Source organism: Mustelus asterias, unplaced genomic scaffold (genome assembly GCF_964213995.1).
Source record: "Mustelus asterias unplaced genomic scaffold, sMusAst1.hap1.1 HAP1_SCAFFOLD_1836, whole genome shotgun sequence".
NCBI lineage: Eukaryota > Metazoa > Chordata > Chondrichthyes > Carcharhiniformes > Triakidae > Mustelus > Mustelus asterias.
This window is the reverse complement of record NW_027591781.1, coordinates 1,855-22,917: the sequence shown is the minus strand read 5'-3', so window position 1 is coordinate 22,917 and position 21,063 is coordinate 1,855. Positions and strand designations below refer to the sequence as shown.

General features: G+C 58.1%; 1 protein-coding gene across 1 annotated transcript in view; it reads left to right on the top strand.

Moving 5' to 3' along the window:
* Positions 1 to 14,634, top strand: part of utp4 (UTP4 small subunit processome component) — a 65,322-nt gene extending 50,688 nt beyond the window's left edge. The window contains exon 14 of the mRNA XM_078206847.1: positions 14,341 to 14,634. Coding sequence (XP_078062973.1) covers positions 14,341 to 14,634 — 294 coding nt within the window. The remainder of the gene's footprint in view (positions 1 to 14,340) is intronic.
* Positions 14,635 to 21,063: the final 6,429 nt, after the last annotated feature.

The window sequence follows — 21,063 nt, the reverse complement described above, 5'->3', positions numbered from 1 at the left end:
TTACGAGCCTGGTTGAGTTCTTTGAAAATGTGACCAAGCACATTGACGAAGGAAGAGCGGTGGATGTGGTCTATATGGACTTCAGCAAAGCGTTCGATAAGGTCCCCCATGCAAGACTTCTTGAGAAAGTGAGAGGGCATGGGATCCAAGGGGCTGTTGCCTTGTGGATCCAGAACTGGCTTGCCTGCAGAAGGCAGAGAGTGGCTGTGGAGGGGTCTTTCTCTGCATGGAGGTCAGTGACCAGTGGAGTGCCCCAGGGATCTGTTCTGGGACCCTTGCTGTTTGTCATTTTCATAAATGACCTGGATGAGGAAGTGGAGGGATGGGTTGGTAAGTTTGCTGACGACACCAAGGTAGGTGGTGTTGTGGATAGTTTGGAGGGATGTCAGAAGTTGCAGCGAGACATAGATAGAATGCAGGACTGGGCGGAGAAGTGGCAGATGGACTTCAACCCGGATAAGTGTGTGGTGATCCATTTTGGCAGATCCAATGGGATGGAGCAGCAGTATAAAATGAAGGGTACCATTCTTAGCAGTGTAGAGGATCAGAGGGACCTTGGGGTCCGGGTCCATAGGACTCTTAAATCGGCCTCGCAGGTGGAGGATGCGGTCAAGAAGGCGTATGGCGTACTAGCCTTCATTAATCGAGGGATTGAGTTTAGGAGTCGGGAGATAATGCTGCAGCTTTATAGGACCCTGGTTAGACCCCACTTGGAGTACTGCGCGCAGTTCTGGTCACCTCATTACAGGAAAGATGTTGAAGCCATTGAAAGGGTGCAGAGGAGATTTACAAGGATGTTGCCTGGATTGGGGGGCATGCCTTATGAGGATAGGTTGAGGGAGCTTGGTCTCTTCTCCCTGGAGAGACGAAGGATGAGAGGTGACCTGATAGAGGTTTACAAGATGTTGAGGGGTCTGGATAGGGTGGACTCTCAGAGGCTATTTCCAAGGGCTGAAATGGTTGCTACGAGAGGACACAGGTTTAAGGTGCTGGGGGGTAGGTACAGGGGGGATGTCAGGGGTAAGTTTTTCACTCAGAGGGTGGTGGGTGAGTGGAATCGGCTGACGTCGGTGGTGGTGGAGGCAAACTCGTTGGGGTCTTTTAAGAGACTTCTGGATGAGTACATGGGATTTAATGGGATTGAGGGCTATAGATAGGCCTAGAGGTGGGGATGTGATCGGCGCAACTTGTGGGCCGAAGGGCCTGTTTGTGCTGTGGCTTTCTATGTTCTATGTTCTATAAGTCTCCATAAGATCCCCCCTCATCCTTCTAAACTCCAACGAGTACAAACCCAATCTCCTCAGCCTCTCCTCATAATCCAAACCCCTCATCTCCGGTATCAACCTGGTGAACCTTCTCTGCACTCCCTCCAATGCCAATATATCCTTCCTCATATAAGGGGACCAATACTGCACACAGTATTCCAGCTGCGGCCTCACCAATGCCCTGTACAGGTGCATCAAGACATCCCTGCTTTTATATTCTATCCCCCTCGCAATATAGGCCAACATCCCATTTGCCTTCTTGATCATCTGTTGTACCTGCAGACTGGGCTTTTGCGTCTCATGCACAAGGACCCCCAGGTCCCTTTGCACGGTAGCATGTTTTAATTTGTTTCCATTGAGATAGTAATCCCATTTGTTATTATTTCCTCCAAAGTGTATAACCTCGCATTTCTCAACGTTATACTCCATTTGCCATATCCTCGCCCACTCACTCAGCCTGTCCAAATCTCTCTGCAGATCTTCTCCGTCCTCCACACGATTCACTTTTCCACTTATCTTTGTGCGTCTGCAAACTTCGTTACCCTACACTCCGTCCCCTCCTCCAGATCATCTATATAAATGGTAAACAGTTGCGGCCCGAGTACCGATCCCTGCGGCACGCCACTAGTTACCTTCCTCCAACCGGAAAAACACCCATTTATTCCGACTCTTTGCTTCCTGTCGGATAGCCAGTCCCCAATCCACTTTAACACACTACCCCCAACTCCGTGTGCCCTAATCTTCTTCAGCAGCCTTTTATGGGGCACCCTATCTATGTCCCTCTGTAACTTCTGACATCCCTCCAGACTATCCACAACCCCACCAACCTTCGCATCGTCAGCAAACTTGCCAACCCACCCCTCCACTTCCTCATCCAGGTCATTTATGAAAATGACAAACAGCAAGGGTCCCAGAACAGATCCCTGGGGCACACCACTGGTGACCGACCTCCATTTAGAAAAAGACCCATCTATATCCACTCTCTGCCTCCTTTGGGCAACTCCGTTCTGGATCCACAGGGCAGCAGCCCCTTGGGGATCCCATGCCCTCTCACTTTTTCTAGAAGCCTTGCATGGGGGACCTTATCGAACGCCTTGCTAAAATCCATATAAACCGCATCTACCGCTTTCCCTTCGTCAATGTGTTTAGTCACATTTTCGAAGAACTCCACCAGGCTCGTAAGGCACGATCTGCCTTTGACAAAGCCGTGCTGAGTATTCGTGAGCATACTAAACCTCTCTAAATGCTCATAAATCTTGTCCCTCAGGATCTACCAACCACTGAGGTTAGACTCACCGGTCGGTAATTTCCTGGGCTATCCCTATTCCCCTTCTTGAAAATAGGAACCACATCCGCAATCCTCCGGCACCTCCCCCATCTCCATCGACGACGCAAAGATCATCGCCAGAGGCTCTGCAATCTCTTCCCTCGCCTCCCACAGTAACCTGGGGTACATCCCATCCGGACCCGGCGACTTATCTATCTTGGTGCCATTCAAAGATTCCAGCACAATCTCTTTCTTAAAGTCCACATACTCAATCTTTTCAGTCCACCGCAAGCCCGCAGTACATCCTCCCAGGTCCTTCTCCTCTCTGAAAACCGAGGCAAAATACTCATTAAGCATCTCTGCCATTTCTACTGGTTCCGTACAGATTTTCCCGCCTTCACCTTTTATGGGCCCTATTCCTTCACGTCTCATCCTTTTACTCTTCACATATTTATAGAACGCCTTAGGGTTTTCCTTAATCCTACCTGCCAAGGCCTTCTCGTGACCCCTTCTGGCTCTCCTAATTTCCTTTAGTCCCTTCCTACAAGCCGTATACTCATCTAGATCCCTATCTTCGCCAAGCTCTCTGAACCTTTTGTACGCTTTCCTTCTTGACTGGGTCCCGCACAGCTTTCGTGCACCACGGTTCCTTTAACCGACCAACCCTCCCTGTCTGCTCGGAACGTTGTCCTGTAGAACTCTCGACAGACATTCCTTGAAAAACTGCCACCTCTCTTCAGTACATTTCCCCAAGAATACCTCCTTCCAATTCACTCCTCTAATTTGCTGCCTTATGTCTTCATATTTCCCCTTACTCCATATAAACGCTTTCCTAGCTTGCCTGATCCTCTCTTTTTCCAATGCAAGCATAAAGGAGATAGAGTTATGATCGCTATCCCCAAGATGCTCTCCCACTGAGAGATCTGACACCTGTCCAGGTTCATTGGTCAGTATCAGATCGAGTACAGCCTCTCTTGTAGGCTTGTCCGCATGCTGTGTCAGGAAACCCTCCTGAACACACCTAACGAACTCCTCCCCATCCAATCCCCTTACCCTAGGGATATTCCAATCTATGTTTGGGAAATTAAAGTCTCCCATCACAACAACTCTGCTATTACTGCATCTCTCCAGGATCTATTTCCCTATCTGCTCCTCCACCTCCCTGTTACTATTGGGTGGCCTATAGAAAACTCCCAGCAAAGTGATCGACCCCTTCCCACTCCGAACTTCCACCCACAAGAGACTCTGTAGACAATCCCTCCACAGCATATACCTTCTCTACAGCTGTGACACTATCCCTGATCAGCAGTGCCACTCCACCTCCTCTCTTAAGAACATAAGAACATAAGAAATAGGAGCAGGAGTAGGCCATCTAGCCCCTTGAGCCTGCCCCGCCATTCAATAAGATCATGGCTGATCTGACGTGGATCAGTACCACTTACCCGCCTGATCCCCATAACCCTTAATTCCCTTACCGATCAGGAATCCATCCATCCGCGCTTTAAACATATTCAGCGAGGTAGCCTCCACCACCTCAGTGGGCAGAGAATTCCAGAGATTCACCACCCTCTGGGAGAAGAAGTTCCTCCTCAACTCTGTCTTAAACCGACCACCCTTTATTTTGAGGCTGTGCCCTCTAGTTTTAACTTCCTTACTAAGTGGAAAGAATCTCTCCGCCTCCACCCTATCCAGCCCCCGCATTATCTTATAAGTCTCCATAAGATCCCCCCTCATCCTTCTAAACTCCAACGAGTACAAACCCAATCTCCTCAGCCTCTCCTCATAATCCAAACCCCTCATCTCCGGTATCAACCTGGTGAACCTTCTCTGCACTCCCTCCAATGCCAATATATCCTTCCTCATATAAGGGGACCAATACTGCACACAGTATTCCAGCTGCGGCCTCACCAATGCCCTGTACAGGTGCATCAAGACATCCCTGCTTTTATATTCTATCCCCCTCGCGATATAGGCCAACATCCCATTTGCCTTCTTGATCACCTGTTGTACCTGCAGACTGGGCTTTTGCGTCTCATGCACAAGGACCCCCAGGTCCCTTTGCACGGTAGCATGTTTTAATTTGTTTCCATTGAGATAGTAATCCCATTTGTTATTATTTCCTCCAAAGTGTATAACCTCGCATTTCTCAACGTTATACTCCATTTGCCATATCCTCGCCCACTCACTCAGCCTGTCCAAATCTCTCTGCAGATCTTCTCCGTCCTCCACACGATTCACTTTTCCACTTATCTTTGTGTCGTCTGCAAACTTCGTTACCCTACACTCCGTCCCCTCCTCCAGATCATCTATATAAATGGTAAACAGTTGCGGCCCGAGTACCGATCCCTGCGGCACGCCACTAGTTACCTTCCTCCAACCGGAAAAACACCCATTTATTCCGACTCTTTGCTTCCTGTCGGATAGCCAGTCCCCAATCCACTTTAACACACTACCCCCAACTCCGTGTGCCCTAATCTTCTTCAGCAGCCTTTTATGGGGCACCTTATCAAACGCCTTTTGGAAATCCAAAAACACCGCATCCACCGGTTCTCCTCCATCAACCGCCCTAGTCACATCTTCATAAAAATCCAACATGTTCGTCAAGCACGACTTTCCCCTCATGAATCCATGCTGCGTCTGATTGATCGAACCATTTCTATCCAGATGCCCTGCTATCTCTTCTTTAATAATGGATTCCAGCATTTTCCCTACTACAGACGTTAAGCTGACCGGCCTATAGTTACCCGCCTTTTGTCTCCTTCCTTTTTTAAACAGCGGCGTAACATTAGCCGTTTTCCAATCAACCGGCACTACCCCAGAATGCAACGAGTTTTGATAAATAATCACTAACGCATTCACTATTACCTCTGACATTTCTTTCAATACCCTGGGATGTATTCCATCCGGACCCGGGGACTTGTCCACCTTCAGTCCCATTAGTCTACCCAGCACTGCCTCTCTGGTAACATTAATTGTATTAAGTCTCTTGCCTCTCTCCATGTCCTTCCTGAAACATCTGAATCCCGGCACCTGGAGTATCCAGTCCTGTCCCTGAGACATCCAAGTCTCCGTAATGGCCACCACATCACACTTCCAGGCATCGATCCACGCTCTGAGCTCATCCCCTTTATTCACTATACTCCTGGCATTAAAGTAAACACATCTCAATCCTTTGATCTGAGCTCTCCCCATCTCTATCCCCTGTCCATCCTCCCTCTTGCACTGTCTATAACCCTTCTCTGTTTGCGAGCTAACTTCCTCGCTCACAGTCACCTCGTCTCGATCCCCTCCTTCCAGCCTATCTAGTTTAAACTCTCCCCAGGAGCCTTAGCCAACCTTCCCGCCAGGATATTGGTCCCCCTGGGATTCAAGTGCCACCCGTTTTGTGTGTACAGGTCACACCTGCCCCTGAAGAGGTCCCAATGGTCCAGGAACCTGAATCCCTGCCCCCTGCACCAGTCCCTCAGCCACACATTCATCCTCCACCTCACTCCATTCCTGCCCTCACCCTCCCGTGGCACAGGCAGCAATCCTGAAATTACTACCTTTGCTTTCCTCCTCCTCAGCTGTCTCCCTAATTCCCTATACTCTCTTTTCATGACCCCTTCCCCCTTCCTTCCCACATCATCGGTACCAATATGTACCGCTACCTCTGGCTCCTCTCCCTTCCACCTCAGGATCTCTGGGACTCAACTAGCGACATCCTGGATCCCGACCCCAGGGAGGCAGGCCACCATGCGAGTCTCCCGCCTGCCTCCCCAAAAACGCCTGTCCGACCCCCTTACTGTCGAGTCCCCGATTAACACTGCCTTCCTCCTCTTTTCCTTAGCCCTTTGAGTTCCAGGGCCAGACCCCACTCCGGAGACACGGCCACTGCTGCTTCCCCCAGGCGGGCTGTCCCCCCCAGCAGTACTCAGGCAGGAGTACTTGTTGTGTAGGGGCACATCCACCGTGGTGCCCTCAATCACCCGAGCTTTACCCTTCCTGGCCGTCACCCACTTGGCCTCCACCTGTGGCCCCTGGTGATAGCTCTTGTCTATCACCTCCTCATTCTCCCTTAACAGCCTCAGATCCTCGAGCTGCAGTTCCAGCTCCCTAACACGGTCCCTCAGGAACTGCAGCTCGACACACCCCTCACAGATGTGGATGTCCGGGAGGCCAGGTGCCTCCAGGACCTCCCACTTCCTACACAGCGAACAACACACTGGCTTCACACTCATATTTGACCCTTTATTCCAAGGTACACAGAGAAAAGTAAATAAGAATGAAAAAACTCACCCCTGCTCACCCTGTCCGCCAAAGCCCTGTGAGCCAAAGCCCTTGTAGCTCACACTCTGCTTCCCACTCACTCCACTGCCCGCTCCCGACGCTGCTCGCTGTATACTGCGGCCTTCCTTTTATACTTCGCGCGCTTAAAAAACCCTTCCCAGACTCCTTAGCAGCCCACTTCCGGTTTTCAGTTTAAAATTAAGAAAAGAAAAATACTACTCGAAAAATAAAGGCAAAAAAATACACCAACTAACTAACTAAATACATAAATCTCCCACCAGCACTCCTGCCACAAGTCACTCCCTCTCTTCTTGCTCCAGTGGAGCAATGAGGGTGATCTTCCCAGGTAACTGACTTTTAAAGTCTCTTGATTGAGTTCTCGTGATTTTGAATGAAGTGAATAAAGAGAAGCTGTTTCCTGTGGCAGACGATAGGAATCATCTCCACATCAGAGCGATGGGAAGCAGAGGGCATCAATTTGTGATCGGCAAAAAATAGTGATTGGTGTCTTTCATTATTGCAATGGAGAGGGATAGGGCCGTACGGCAGGGCAAGGTTTATAATTGGGGGAGGGGTAATTATGATGCGATTAGGCAAGAATTAGGGAGCATAAGATGGGAACAGAAACTGTCAGGGAAAGGCACAAATGAAAAGTGGAGCTTGTTCAAGGAACAAATACTGTGTGTCCTTGATAGGTATGTCCCTGTCAGGCAGGGAGGAAATGGCCGAGTGAGGGAACCATGGTTCATAAAAGAGGTTGAATGTCTTGTCAAGAGGAAGAAGGAAGCGTATGTAAGGATGAGAAAACAAGGTTCAGTTGGGTCGCTTGAGGGTTACAAGGTAGCAAGGAATGAGCTTAAAAAAAGGGCTTAGGAGAGCTAGGAGGGGGCATGAGAAGTCCTTGACGGGTCGGATCAAGGAACACCCCAAGGCTTTTTACTCTTATGTGAGGAATAAAAGAATGACCAGGGTGAGGTTGGGGCCGGTCAAGGATAGTAGTGGGAACTTGTGCATGGAGTCAGAAGAGATAGGAGAGGCGATGAATGAATACTTTTCTTCAGTGTTCACCAAGGAGAGGGGCCATGTTTTTGAGGATGAGAGTGTGATACAGGCTGATAGGCTGGAGGAGGTAGATGTTCTGAGGGAAGATGTATTAGCAATTTTGAAAAACCTGAGGGTCGATAAGTCCCCTGGGCCAGGTGAGATATATCCTAAGATTCTTTGGGAGGCAAGGGATGAGATTGCAGAGCCTTTGGCTTTGATCTTTGGCTCCTCACTGTCCACGGGGACAGTGCCAGAGGACTGGAAAGTGGCGAATGTTGTTCCTCTGTTCAAGAAAGGAAATAGGAATGACCCTGGTAATTATAGGCCGGTTAGTCTTACTTCGGTGCTCGCTAAGTTAATGGAAAAGGTCCTGAGGGATAGGATTTATGACCATTTGGAAAGATGTGGAGATGCCGGCGTTGGACTGGGGTAAACACAATAAGAAGTTTAACAACACCAGGTTAAAGTCCAACAGGTTTATTTGGTAGCAAAAGCCACACAAGCTTTTGGAGCTCCAAGCCCCTTCTTCAGGTGAGTGGGAATTCTGTTCACAAACAGGGCATATAAAGACACAAACTCAATTTACATGAATAATGGTTGGAATGCGAATACTTACAACTAATCAAGTCTTTAAGAAACAAAACAATGTGAGTGGAGAGAGCATCAAGACAGGCTAAAAAGATGTGTATTGTCTCCAGACAAGACAGCCAGTGAAACTCTGTGGGGGTTACAAATAGTGTGACATGAACCCAATATCCCGGTTGAGGCCGTCCTCGTGTGTGCGGAACTTGGCTATCAGTTTCTGCTCAGCGACTCTGCGCCGTCGTGTGTCGCGAAGGCCGCCTTGGAGAACGCTTACCCGAATATCAGAGGCCGAATGCCCGTGACCGCTGAAGTGCTCCCCAACAGGAAGAGAACAGTCTTGCCTGGTGATTGTCGAGCGGTGTCTGCATAGTTTCCCCAATGTACCATGCCTCGGGACATCCTTTCTTGCAGCGTATCAGGTAGACAACGTTGGCCGAGTTGCAAGAGTATGTACCGTGTACCTGGTGGATGGTGTTCTCACGTGAGATGATGGCATCTGTGTCGATGATCCGGCACGTCTTGCAGAGGTTGCTGTGGCAGGGTTGTGTGGTGTCATGGTCAAGGATTAGCCTGTCTTGATGCTCTCTCCACTCACGTTGTTTTGTTTCTTAAAGACTTGAATAGTTGTAAGTATTCGCATTCCAACCATTATTCATGTAAATTGAGTTTGTGTCTTTATATGCCCTGTTTGTGAACAGAATTCCCACTCACCTGAAGAAGGGGCTTGGAGCTCCGAAAGCTTGTGTGGCTTTTGCTACCAAATAAATCTGTTGGACTTTAACCTGGTGTTATTAAACTTCTTACTGCATTTGGAAAGATGCAGCTTAATCCGGGATAGTCAACACGGATTCGTGAAGGGTAAGTCTTGCCTCACAAATTTGATTGAATTTTTTGAGGAGGTAACTAAGTGTGTCGATGAAGGTAGAGCAGTTGATGTCGTATACATGGATTTTAGTAAGGCGTTTGATAAGGTTCCACACGGTCGGCTCATGAAGAAAGTAAGGAGGTAGTGGGATAGAGGGAAATTTGGCCGATTGGATAAGTAACTGGCTATCTCATAGAAAGAAGTCTAACAACACCAGGTTAAAATCCAACAGGTTTATTTGGTAGCAAACGCCACTAGTTTTCGGAACAGGCTGTCCCTTCGTCAGGGTGGGAGTTCTGATCACAAACAGGGCACAAAGACACAAACTCAATTTACATGAATAATGATTGGAATGTGAGTCTTTACAGCTAATCAAGTCTTAAAGGTACAGACAATGTGAGTGGAGGGAGCATTAAGCACAGGTTAAAGAGATGTGTATTGTCTCCAGACAGGACAGCTAGTGAGATTTTGCACATCCAGGCAGGTTGTCGGGGTTACAGATAATGTGACATGAACCCAATATCCCGGTTTAGGCCGTCCTCATGTGTGCGGAACCTGGCTTTCAGTCTCTGCTCAGCGACTCTGCGCTGCCATGTGTTGTGAAGGCCGCCCTGGAGCACGCTCACCTGGAGATCAGAGGCTGAATGCCCGTGACCGCTGAAGTGCTCCCCCACAGGAAGAGAACAGTCTTGCCTGGTGATTGTCGAGCGGTGTTCATTCATCCGTTGTCATAGCAACAGACACCTCCAGACGCTGAAAGATGCCCTCATAAGAACAGGATATGGCGCTCGACAGCGATCGATCGACAGTTTTGACGCGCCACAGCGAAAAACCGCACTGACCTCCTCAGAAGACAAACACGGGACACGGTGGACAGAGTACCCTTCGTTGTCCAGTACTTCCCCGGAGTGGAGAAGCTACGACATCTCCTCCGGAGCCTTCAACATGTCATTGATGAAGACGAACATCTCGCCAAGGCCATCCCCACACCCCCACTTCTTGCCTTCAAACAACCGCACAACCTCAAACAGGCCATTGTCCGCAGCAAACTACCCAGCCTTCAGGAGAACAGTGACCACGACACCACACAACCCTGCCACAGCAACCGCTGCAAGACGTGCCGGATCATCGACACAGATGCCATCATCTCACGTGAGAACACCATCCACCAGGTACACGGTACATACTCTTGCAACTCGGCCAACGTTGTCTACCTGTTAGGCTGAAGGAAAGGATGTCCCGAGGCATGGTACATTGGGGAAACCATGCAGACGCTACGACAATGGATGAATGAACACCGCTCGACAATCACCAGGCAAGACTGTTCTCTTTCTTTTGGGGAGCACTTCAGCGGTCATGGGCATTCGGTCTCTGATCTCCGGGTGAGCGTTCTCCAAGGCGGCCTTCACAACACACGACAGTGCAGAGTCGCTGAGCAGAGACTGATAGCCAAGTTCTGCACACATGAAGACGGCCTCAATCGGGATATTGGGTTCATGTCACACTATCTGTAACACCCACACCCTGCCTGGATGTGCAAAATCTCACGAGCTGTCCTGTCTGGAGACAATACACACCTCTTTAACCTGTGCTTAATGCTCCCTCCACTCGCATTGTCTGTACCTTTAAGACTTGATTAGCTGTAAAGACTCACATTCCAAGCATTATTCATGTAAATTGAGTTTGTGTCTTTGTGCCCTGTTTGTGATCAGAACTCCCACCCACCTGACGAAGGGACAGCCTGTTCCGAAAGCTAGTGGCTTTTGCTACCAAATAAACCTGTTGGACTTTAACCTGGTGTTGTTAGACTTCTTACTGTGTTTATAGAACATAGAACATTACAGCGCAGTACAGGCCCTTCGGCCCTCGATGTTGCGCCGACCAGTGGTACCAATCTAAAGCCCATCTAATCTACACTATTCCAATATCATCCATATGTTTATCCAATAACCACTTGAACGCTCTCAACGTTGACGAGTCCACTACTGCAGGCAGGGCATTCCACGCCCTTACTACTCTCTGAGTAAAGAACCTACCTCTAACATCTGTCCTATATCTCTCACCCCTCAACTTAAAGCTATGTCCCCTCGTGCTAGCCATCACCATCCGAGGAAAAAGGCTCTCACTATCCACCCTATCTAATCCTCTGATCATCTTGTATGCCTCTATTAAGTCACCTCTTAACCTTCTTCTCTCTAACGAAAACAACCTCACGCCCCTCAGCCTTTCCTCATACGATTTTCCCACCATACCAGGCAACATCCTGGTAAATCCCCTCTGCACCCTTTCCAGCACTTCCACATCTTTCCTATAATACGGCGACCAGAACTGTACGCAATACTCCAAATGCGGCCGCACCAGAGTTTTGTACAGTTGCAGCATGACCTCCTGGCTCCGAAACTCAATCCCTCTACCAATAAAAGCTAACACACCGTACACCTTCTTAACAACCCTATCAACCTGGGTGCCAACTTTCAGGGATCTATGCACATGGACACCCAGATCCCTCTGTTCATCCACACTACCAAGTATCTTACCATTAGCCCAGTACTCTGTATTCCTGTTACTCCTTCCAAAGTGAATCACCTCACACTTTTCCGCATTAAACTCCATTTGCCACCTCTCAGCCCAGCTCTGCAGCTTATCTATGTCCCTCTGTAACCTGCCACTTCCCTCCGCACTGTCCACAACTCCACCGACTTCAGTGTCATCCGCAAATTTACTAACCCATCCTTCCACGCCCTCATCCAAGTCATTAATAAAAATGACAAACAGCAGTGGCCCCAAAACAGATCCTTGCGGTACACCACTAGTAACTGAACTCCAGGATGAATATTTCCCATCAACCACCACCCTCTGTTTTCTTACAGCTAGCCAATTCCTGATCCAAACCACTAAATCCCAGTCCAACGCTGGCATCTCCACATCATGACCATCATGACACATCATAGAAGACAGAGGGTGGTGGTGGATGGAAAATTTTCAGACAGGAGACCAGTTACCAGCGGTGCACCACAGGGATCAGTCCTGGGTCCTCTGCTATTTGTGATTTTTATCAATGACTTGGAGGAGGGGGCTGAAGGGTGGGTCAGTAAATTTGCTGATGACACCAAGATTGGTGGAGTAGTGGATGAGGTGGAGGGCTGTTGTAGACTGCAAAGAGACATTGATAGGATGCAAAGCTGGGCTGAAAAATGGCAGATGGAGTTTAACCCTGATAAGTGCGAGGTGATTCATTTTGGTAGGACAAATTTGAATGCGGATTACACGGTCAACGGCAGGGTTCTGAGGAATGTGGAGGAAGAGAAAGATCTTGGGGTTCATATCCACAGATCTCTGAAGGTTGCCACTCAAGTGGATAGAGCTGTGAAGAAGGCCTATAGTGTGTTAGCGTTTATTAACAGGGGGTTTGAGTTTAAGAGCCGTGGGATTATGCTGCAACTGTACAAGACCTTGGTGAGACCACATTTGGAATATTGTGTGCAGTTCTGGTCACCTCACTATGAGAAGGATGTGGAAGCATTGGAGAGAGTGCAGAGGAGATTTACCAGGATGCTGCCTGGTTTGGAGGGTAGGTCTTATGAGGAAAGGTTGAGGGAGCTAGGGCTTTTCTCTTTAGAGCGGAGGAGGATGAGAGGTGACTTAATAGAGGTTTATAAGATGATGAGGGGGATAGACAGAGTGGACGTTCAGAGACTATTTCCTTGGGTGGATGTAGCTGTTACTAGGGTGCATAACTATAGGGTTCATGGTGGGAGATATAGGAGGGATGTCCGAGGTAGGTTCTTTACTCAGAGAGTGGTTGGGGTGTGGAATGGACTGCCTGCTGTGATAGTGGAGTCCATAGAACCACAGAACCATAGAAAATTACAGCTCAGAAACAAGCCTTTTGGCCCTTCTTGTCTGTGCCAAACCATTTTTTGCCTCGTCCCACTGACCTGCACTTGGACCATATCCCTCCACACCCCTCTCATCCATGAACCCATCCAAGTTTTTCTTAAATGTTAAAAGTGAACCCGCATTTACCACTTTATCTGGCAGCTCATTCCACACTCCCACCACTCTCTGCGTGAAGAAGCCCCCCCTAATATTCCCTTTAAACTTTTCTCCTTTCGCCCTTAACCCATGCCCTCTGGTTTTTTTCTCCCCTAGCCTCAGTGGAAAAAGCCTGCTTGCATTCACTCTATCTATACCCTTCAAAATCTTATACACCTCTATCAAATCTCCCCTCATTCTTCTGCGCTCCAGGGAATAAAGTCCCAACCGATCCAATCTCTCTCTGTAACTCAGCCTCTCAAATCCCGGCAACATCCTTGTGAACCTTCTCTGCACTCTTTAAACCTTATTTACATCCTTCCTGTAACTAGGTGACCAAAACTGTACACAATACTCTAAATTTGGCCTCACCAGTGCCTTATATAACCTTACCATAACACTCCAACTTTTATACTCGATACTCCGATTTATAAAGGCCAATGTACCAAAGGCACTCTTTACGACCCTATCCACCTGTGACGTCACTTTTAGGGAATTCTGTACCTGTATTCCCAGATCCCTCTGTTCAACTGCACTCTTCAGAGTCCTACCATTTACCCTATACGTTCTACTTTGGTTTGTCCACTTTGGGACAGTTTAGGAACTTTCAAGCGGTTATTGGATAGGCACATGGAGCACACCAGGATGATAGCGAGTGGGATAGCTTGATCTTGGTTTCAGACAAAGCTCGGCACAACATCGAGGGTCGAAGGGCCTGTTCTGTGCTGTACTGTTCTATGTTCTAAAAGAACCAGAGGTGTAATGAGGAAACACTTTACAGACTTATTGTGATCTGGGACGCACTGCCTGATAGAAGCAACTTCAATCGGAATTTTCACAAAGGAATTTAATCACAATTAAAGGAAAAAGATTTACAGAGCTCTGGGAAAGAGATGAGGGTGGGAGTGACCTTAATTGTGTCGATCGACCAAAGAACCAGTACCCTGGGCCAAATGTTTTGTGGTGCGCCATTCCAGCTCAGAGCTGATGTCCCATATTTTTCTCCACAGATTTTTGAATTCAGTATCCGTGAGAAAAAGTACACGAAGTGGAGCCGTGCACTGCAGCAACAAGGACTGCACTCAGACTGGATTAAACGGGATACGCCTGTCACACACGTGACATTTAACCCTAAAGTGCCCACACAGATTATTGTTCACGATACATACATGTTTTGTATCATTGACCAGTTGCTGGTACGTTTCCTGACCAGAATTCCCACCTCCAGCACATCACGAAGCCTCCCACCGTCTCATCTCACCCAGCAGAACTTACCTCCTGTTCTTCAAACCGTGCTCTCTTGAACCGACCTCCCACTCCCCATCTCCCCCTCCCCATCTCCCCCCCCCATCTCCCTCCCCCCCCCCATCTCCCTCCCCCCCCCCATCTCCCTCCCCCCCCCCCCATCTCCCCCCCCCCATCTCCCCCCCCCATCTCCCCCCCCCCCCATCTCCCCCCCCCATCTCCCCCCTCCCCATCTCCCCCCTCCCCCATCTCCCCCCTCCCCATCTCCCCCCTCCCCATCTCCCCCCTCCCCATCTCCCCCCTCCCCATCTCCCCCTCCCCATCTCCCCCCTCCTCCCTCCCCTCCCCCCCCCCCCCCTCTCCTCTTCCCCCTCTCCTCTCTCCCCTCCCCCTCTCCCCCTACCCCTCCCCCTCCCCCACCCTCTCCCCCCTCCCCCACTCCCCCCTCCCTCTGCCTCTCCCCCTCCCCCTCTCCCTCCCCCCGCCCCTCTCCGCCTCCCCCGCTCCCTCTCCCTCTCCCCCTCCCCCCTCCCCCCTCTCCCCCCTGCCCCCCTCTCCCCCCCCACCCTTTCCCCCTCCCTCCGCTCTTCACCCTCTCCCCTCCACCCCTACCCTCTCCCCCTCCACCCCTACCCTCTCCCCCTCCACCCCTACCCTCTCCCCCTCCACCCCTACCCTCTCCCCCCTCCCCCCTACCCTCTCCCCCTCCCCCCTACCCTCTCCCCCTCCCCCCCTACCCTCTCCCCCTCCCCCCTGCCCTCTCCCCCTCCCCTGCCCTCTCCCCCTCCCCCCTACCCTCTCCCCCTCCCCCCTACCCTCTCCCCCTCCCCCCTACCCTCTCCCTCTCCCCCCCCGCTCTCCACCCTCTTCCCCCCCTCTCCCCTCACCCCCCTCCCCTTCTCCCCCTCCCACCTTCTCCTCCCTCCCGATTCTCCTCCGCCCCCCCTCTCCTCCCCCACCCCCCCTCTCCTCCCCGCCCCCCCTCTCCTCCCCCGCCCCCCCTCTCCTCCCCCGACCCCCCTTCTCCTCCCCCGACCCCCCTTCTCCTCCCCCGGCCCCCCTTCTCCTCCCCCGGCCCCCCTTCTCCTCCCCCGGCCCCCCTTCTCCTCCCCCGGCCCCCCTTCTCCTCCCCCGGCCCCCCTTCTCCTCCCCCGGCCCCCCTTCTCCTCCCCCGGCCCCCCTTCTCCTCCCCCGGCCCCCCTTCTCCTCCCCCGGCCCCCCTTCTCCTCCCCCGGCCCCCCTTCTCCTCCCCCGGCCCCCCTTCTCCTCCCCCGGCCCCCCTTCTCCTCCCCGGCCCCCCTTCTCCTCCCCCGGCCCCCCTTCTCCTCCCCCGGCCCCCCTTCTCCTCCCCCGGCCCCCCTTCTCCTCCCCGGCCCCCCTTCTCCTCCCCCGGCCCCCCTTCTCCTCCCCCGGCCCCCCTTCTCCTCCCCCGACCCCCTTCTCCTCCCCCGACCCCCCTTCTCCTCCCCCGACCCCCCTTCTCCTCCCCCGACCCCCCTTCTCCTCCCCCGACCCCCCTTCTCCTCCCCCGACCCCCCTTCTCCTCCCCCGACCCCCCTTCTCCTCCCCCGACCCCCCTTCTCCTCCCCCGACCCCCCTTCTCCTCCCCCGACCCCCCTTCTCCTCCCCGACCCCCCTTCACCTCCCCCGACCCCCCTTCTCCTCCCCCCGCCCCCCCTCTCCTCCCCCGCCCCCCCTCTCCTCCCCCGCCCCCCCTCTCCTCCCCCGCCCCCCCCTCTCCTCCCCCGCCCCCCCCTCCTCCTCCCCGCCCCCCCTCTCCTCCCCCCTCTCCTCCCCCGCCCCCCCTCTCCTCCCCCGCCCCCCCTCTCCTCCCCCGCCCCCCCTCTCCTCCCCCGCCCCCCCTCTCCTCCCCCGCCCCCCCTCTCCTCCCCCGCCCCCCCCCTCCTCCCCCGCCCCCCCTCTCCTCCCCCGCCCCCCCTCTCCTCCCCGCCCCCCCCTCCTCCCCCGCCCCCCTCTCCTCCCCCGCCCCCCCTCTCCTCCCCCGCCCCCCCTCTCCTCCCCCGCCCCCCCTCTCCTCCCCCGCCCCCCCTCTCCTCCCCCGCCCCCCCTCTCCTCCCCCGCCCCCCCTCTCCTCCCCCGCCCCCCTCTCCTCCCCCGCCCCCCTCTCCTCCCCGCCCCCCCCCTCCTCCCCGCCCCCCCCTCTCCTCCCCCCGCCCCCCCCTCTCCTCCCCCGCCCCCCCCTCCTCCCCCCGCCCCCCCCTCTCCTCCCCCGCCCCCCCCTCTCCTCCCCCGCCCCCCCCTCTCCTCCCCCGCCCCCCCCTCTCCTCCCCCGCCCCCCCCTCTCCTCCCCCGCCCCCCCCTCTCCTCCCCCGCCCCCCCTCTCCTCCCCCGCCCCCCCCTCTCCTCCCCCGCCCCCCTCCTCCCCTCTCCCCCGCCCCCCCTCTCCTCCCCCGCCCCCCCTCTCCTCCCCCGCCCCCCCTCTCCTCCCCCGCCCCCCCCCTCTCCTCCCCCGCCTCCCCCCTCTCCTCCCCCGCCTCCCCCCTCTCCTCCCCCGCCCCCCCTCTCCTCCCCGCCCCCCCCCTCTCCTCCCCCGCCCCCCCCCCTCCTCCCCCGCCCCCCCTCTCCTCCCCCGCCCCCCCTCTCCTCCCCCTCTCCTCCCCTCTCCTCCCCCGCCCCCCCTCTCCTCCCCCGCCCCCCCTCTCCTCCCCCGCCCCCCCTCTCCTCCCCCGCCCCCCCTCTCCTCCCCCGCCCCCCTCTCCTCCCCCGCCCCCCCTCTCCTCCCCCGCCCCCCCTCTCCTCCCCCGCCCCCCCCTCTCCTCCCCGCCCCCCCTCTCCTCCCCGCCCCCCCTCTCCTCCCCGCCCCCCCTCTCCTCCCCGCCCCCCCCCTCTCCTCCCCCGCCCCCCTCTCCTCCCCCGCCCCCCCTCTCCTCCCCCGCCCCCCCTCTCCTCCCCCGCCCCCCCTCCTCCTCCCCCGCCCCCCCTCTCCTCCCCCGCCCCCCTCTCCTCCCCCGCCCCCCCTCTCCTCCCCCGCCCCCCCTCTCCTCCCCCGCCCCCCCTCTCCTCCCCCGCCCCCCCTCTCCTCCCCCGCCCCCCTCTCCTCCCCCGCCCCCGCTCTCCTCCCCCGCCCCCCTCTCCTCCCCCGCCCCCCCTCTCCTCCCCCGCCCCCCCTCTCCTCCCCCGCCCCCCTCTCCTCCCCCGCCCCCCTCTCCTCCCCCGCCCCCCCTCTCCTCCCCCGCCCCCCCTCCCTCCCCCGCCCCCCTTCTCCTCCCCGCCCCCCCTCTCCTCCCCCGCCCACCCTCTCATCCCCCGCCCCCCCTCTCCTCCCCCGCCCCCCTCTCCTCCCCCGCCCCTCCTCTCCTCCCCGCCCCCCCTCTCCTTCCCCGCCCCCCCTCTCCTCCCCCGCCCCCCCCCTCTCCTCCCCCGCCCCCCCTCTCCTCCCCCGCCCCCCCCTCTCCTCCCCCGCCCCCCCTCTCCTCCCCCGCCCCCCCCCTCTCCTCCCCCGCCCCCCCTCTCCTCTCCCCGCCCCCCCCTCTCTCCTCCCCCGCCCCCCCCTCTCCTCCCCCGCCCCCCCTCTCCTCCCCGCCCCCCCTCTCCTCCCCCGCCCCCCCTCTCCTCCCCGCCCCCCCTCTCCTCCCCCGCCCCCCCTCTCCTCCCCCGCCCCCCCCTCTCCTCCCCCCGCCCCCCCCTCTCCTCCCCGCCCCCCCCTCTCCTCCCCCGCCCCCCCCTCTCCTCCCCCGCCCCCCCTCTCCTCCCCCGCCCCCCCCCCTCCTCCCCCGCCCCCCCCCTCTCCTCCCCCGCCCCCCCCTCTCCCTCCCCCGACCCCCCTCTCCTCCCCCGACCCCCCTTCTCCTCCCCCGACCCCCCTTCTCCTCCCCCGACCCCCCTTCTCCTCCCCCGACCCCCCTTCTCCTCCCCCGACCCCCCTTCTCCTCCCCCGACCCCCCTTCTCCTCCCCCGACCCCCCTCTCCTCCCCCGACCCCCCTTCTCCTCCCCCGACCCCCCTTCTCCTCCCCCGACCCCCCTTCTCCTCCCCCGACCCCCCTTCTCCTCCCCCGACCCCCCTTCTCCTCCCCCGACCCCCCTTCTCCTCCCCCGACCCCCCTTCTCCTCCCCCGACCCCCCTTCTCCTCCCCCGACCCCCCTTCTCCTCCCCCGACCCCCCTTCTCCTCCCCCGACCCCCCTTCTCCTCCCCCGACCCCCCTTCTCCTCCCCCGACCCCCCTTCTCCTCCCCCGACCCCCCTTCTCCTCCCCCGACCCCCCTTCTCCTCCCCCGACCCCCCTTCTCCTCCCCCGACCCCCCTTCTCCTCCCCCGACCCCCCTTCTCCTCCCCCGACCCCCCTTCTCCTCCCCCGACCCCCCTTCTCCTCCCCCGACCCCCCTTCTCCTCCCCCGACCCCCCTTCTCCTCCCCCGACCCCCCTTCTCCTCCCCCGACCCCCCTTCTCCTCCCCCGACCCCCCTTCTCCTCCCCCGACCCCCCTTCTCCCCCCCGACCCCCTTCTCCCCCCCCCGACCCCCCTTCTCCCCCCCCGACCCCCCTTCTCCCCCCCCCGACCCCCCTTCTCCCCCCCCGACCCCCCTTCTCCCCCCCCCGACCCCCCTTCTCCTCCCCCGACCCCCCTTCTCCTCCCCCGACCCCCCTTCTCCTCCCCCGACCCCCCTTCTCCTCCCCCGACCCCCCTTCTCCTCCCCCGACCCCCCTTCTCCTCCCCCGACCCCCCTTCTCCTCCCCGACCCCCCTTCTCCTCCCCCGACCCCCCTTCCCCTCCCCCGACCCCCCTTCCCCTCCCCCGACCCCCCTTCCCCTCCCCCTTCCCCTCCCCTGACCCCCCTTCCCCGACCCCCCTTCCCCGACCCCCCTTCCCCGACCCCCCTTCCCCGACCCCCCTTCCCCGACCCCCCTTCCCCGACCCCCCTTCCCCGACCCCCCTTCCCCGACCCCCCTTCCCCGACCCCCCTTCCCCGACCCCCCTTCCCCGACCCCCCTCCCCGACCCCCCTTCCCCGACCCCCCTTCCCCGACCCCCCTTCCCCGACCCCCCTTCCCCGACCCCCCGATCCCCCTTCCCCGATCCCCCTTCCCCGACCCCCCTTCTCCGACCCCCCTTCCCCGACCCCCCGACCCCCCTTCCCCGACCCCCTTCCCCGACCCCCCTTCCCCGACCCCCCGACCCCCCTTCCCCGACACCCCGACCCCCCTTCCCCGACCCCCCTCCCCCGACCCCCCTCCCCCGACCCCCCTTCCCCTCCCCCGACCCCCCTTCCCCTCCCCCGACCCCCCTTCCCCTCCCCCGACCCCCCTTCCCTTCCCCCGACCCCCCTTCCCCTCCCCCGACCCCCCTTCCCCTCCCCCGACCCCCCTTCCCCTCCCCCGACCCCCCTTCCCCTCCCCCCGACCCCCCCTTCCCCTCCCCCCGACCCCCCTTCCCCTCCCCCGACCCCCCCTTCCCCTCCCCCGACCCCCCTTCCCCTCCCCGACCCCCCTTCCCCTCCCCCGACCCCCTTCCCCCTCCCCCGACCCCCCTTCCCCTCCCCCGACCCCCCTTCCCCTCCCCCGACCCCCCTTCCCCTCCCCCGACCCCCTTCCCCTCCCCCGACCCCCCTTCCCCTCCCCCGACCCCCCTTCCCCTCCCCCGACCCCCCCTCTCCTCCCCCGCCCCTCTTCTCCTCCCCCGCCCCTCTTCTCCTCCCCCGCCCCTCTTCTCCTCCCCCGCCCCCCCTCTCCTCCCCCGCCCCCCCTCTCCTCCCCCGCCCCCCTCTCTCCCCCGCCCCCCCTCTCCTCCCCCGCCCCCCCTCTCCTCCCCCGCCCCCCCTCTCCTCCCCCGCCCCCCTCTCCTCCCCCGCCCCCCTCTCCTCCCCCGCCCCCCTCTCCTCCCCCGCCCCCCCTCTCCTCCCCCGCCCCCCCTCTCCTCCCCCGCCCCCCCTCTCCTCCCCCGCCCCCCCTCTCCTCCCCCGCCCCCCCTCTCCTCCCCCGCCCCCCCTCTCCCTCCCCCGCCCCCCCTCTCCTCCCCCGCCCCCCCTCTCCTCCCCCGCCCCCCCTCTCCTCCCCCGCCCCCCCTCTCCTCCCCCGCCCCCCCTCTCCTCCCCCGCCCCCCTCTCCTCCCCCGCCCCTCCTCTCCTCCCCCGCCCCCCCTCTCCTTCCCCGCCCCCCCTCTCCTCCCCCGCCCCCCCCTCTCCCTCCCCCGCCCCCCCTCTCCTCCACCGCCCCCCCCTCTCCTCCCCCGCCCCCCCTCTCCTCCCCCGCCCCCCCTCTCCTCCCCCGCCCCCCTCTCCTCCCCCGCCCCCCTCTCCTCCCCCCGCCCCCCCTCTCCTCTCCCGCCCCCCCTCTCCTCTCCCGCCCCCCCCTCTCCTCCCCCGCCCCCCCCTCTCCTCCCCCGCCCCCCCCTCTCCTCCCCCGCCCCCCCTCTCCTCCCCCGCCCCCCCTCTCCTCCCCGGCCCCCCCCTCTCCTCCCCCGCCCCCCCTCTCCCTCCCCCGCCCCCCCTCTCCTCCCCCGCCCCCCTCTCCTCCCCCGCCCCCCCTCTCCT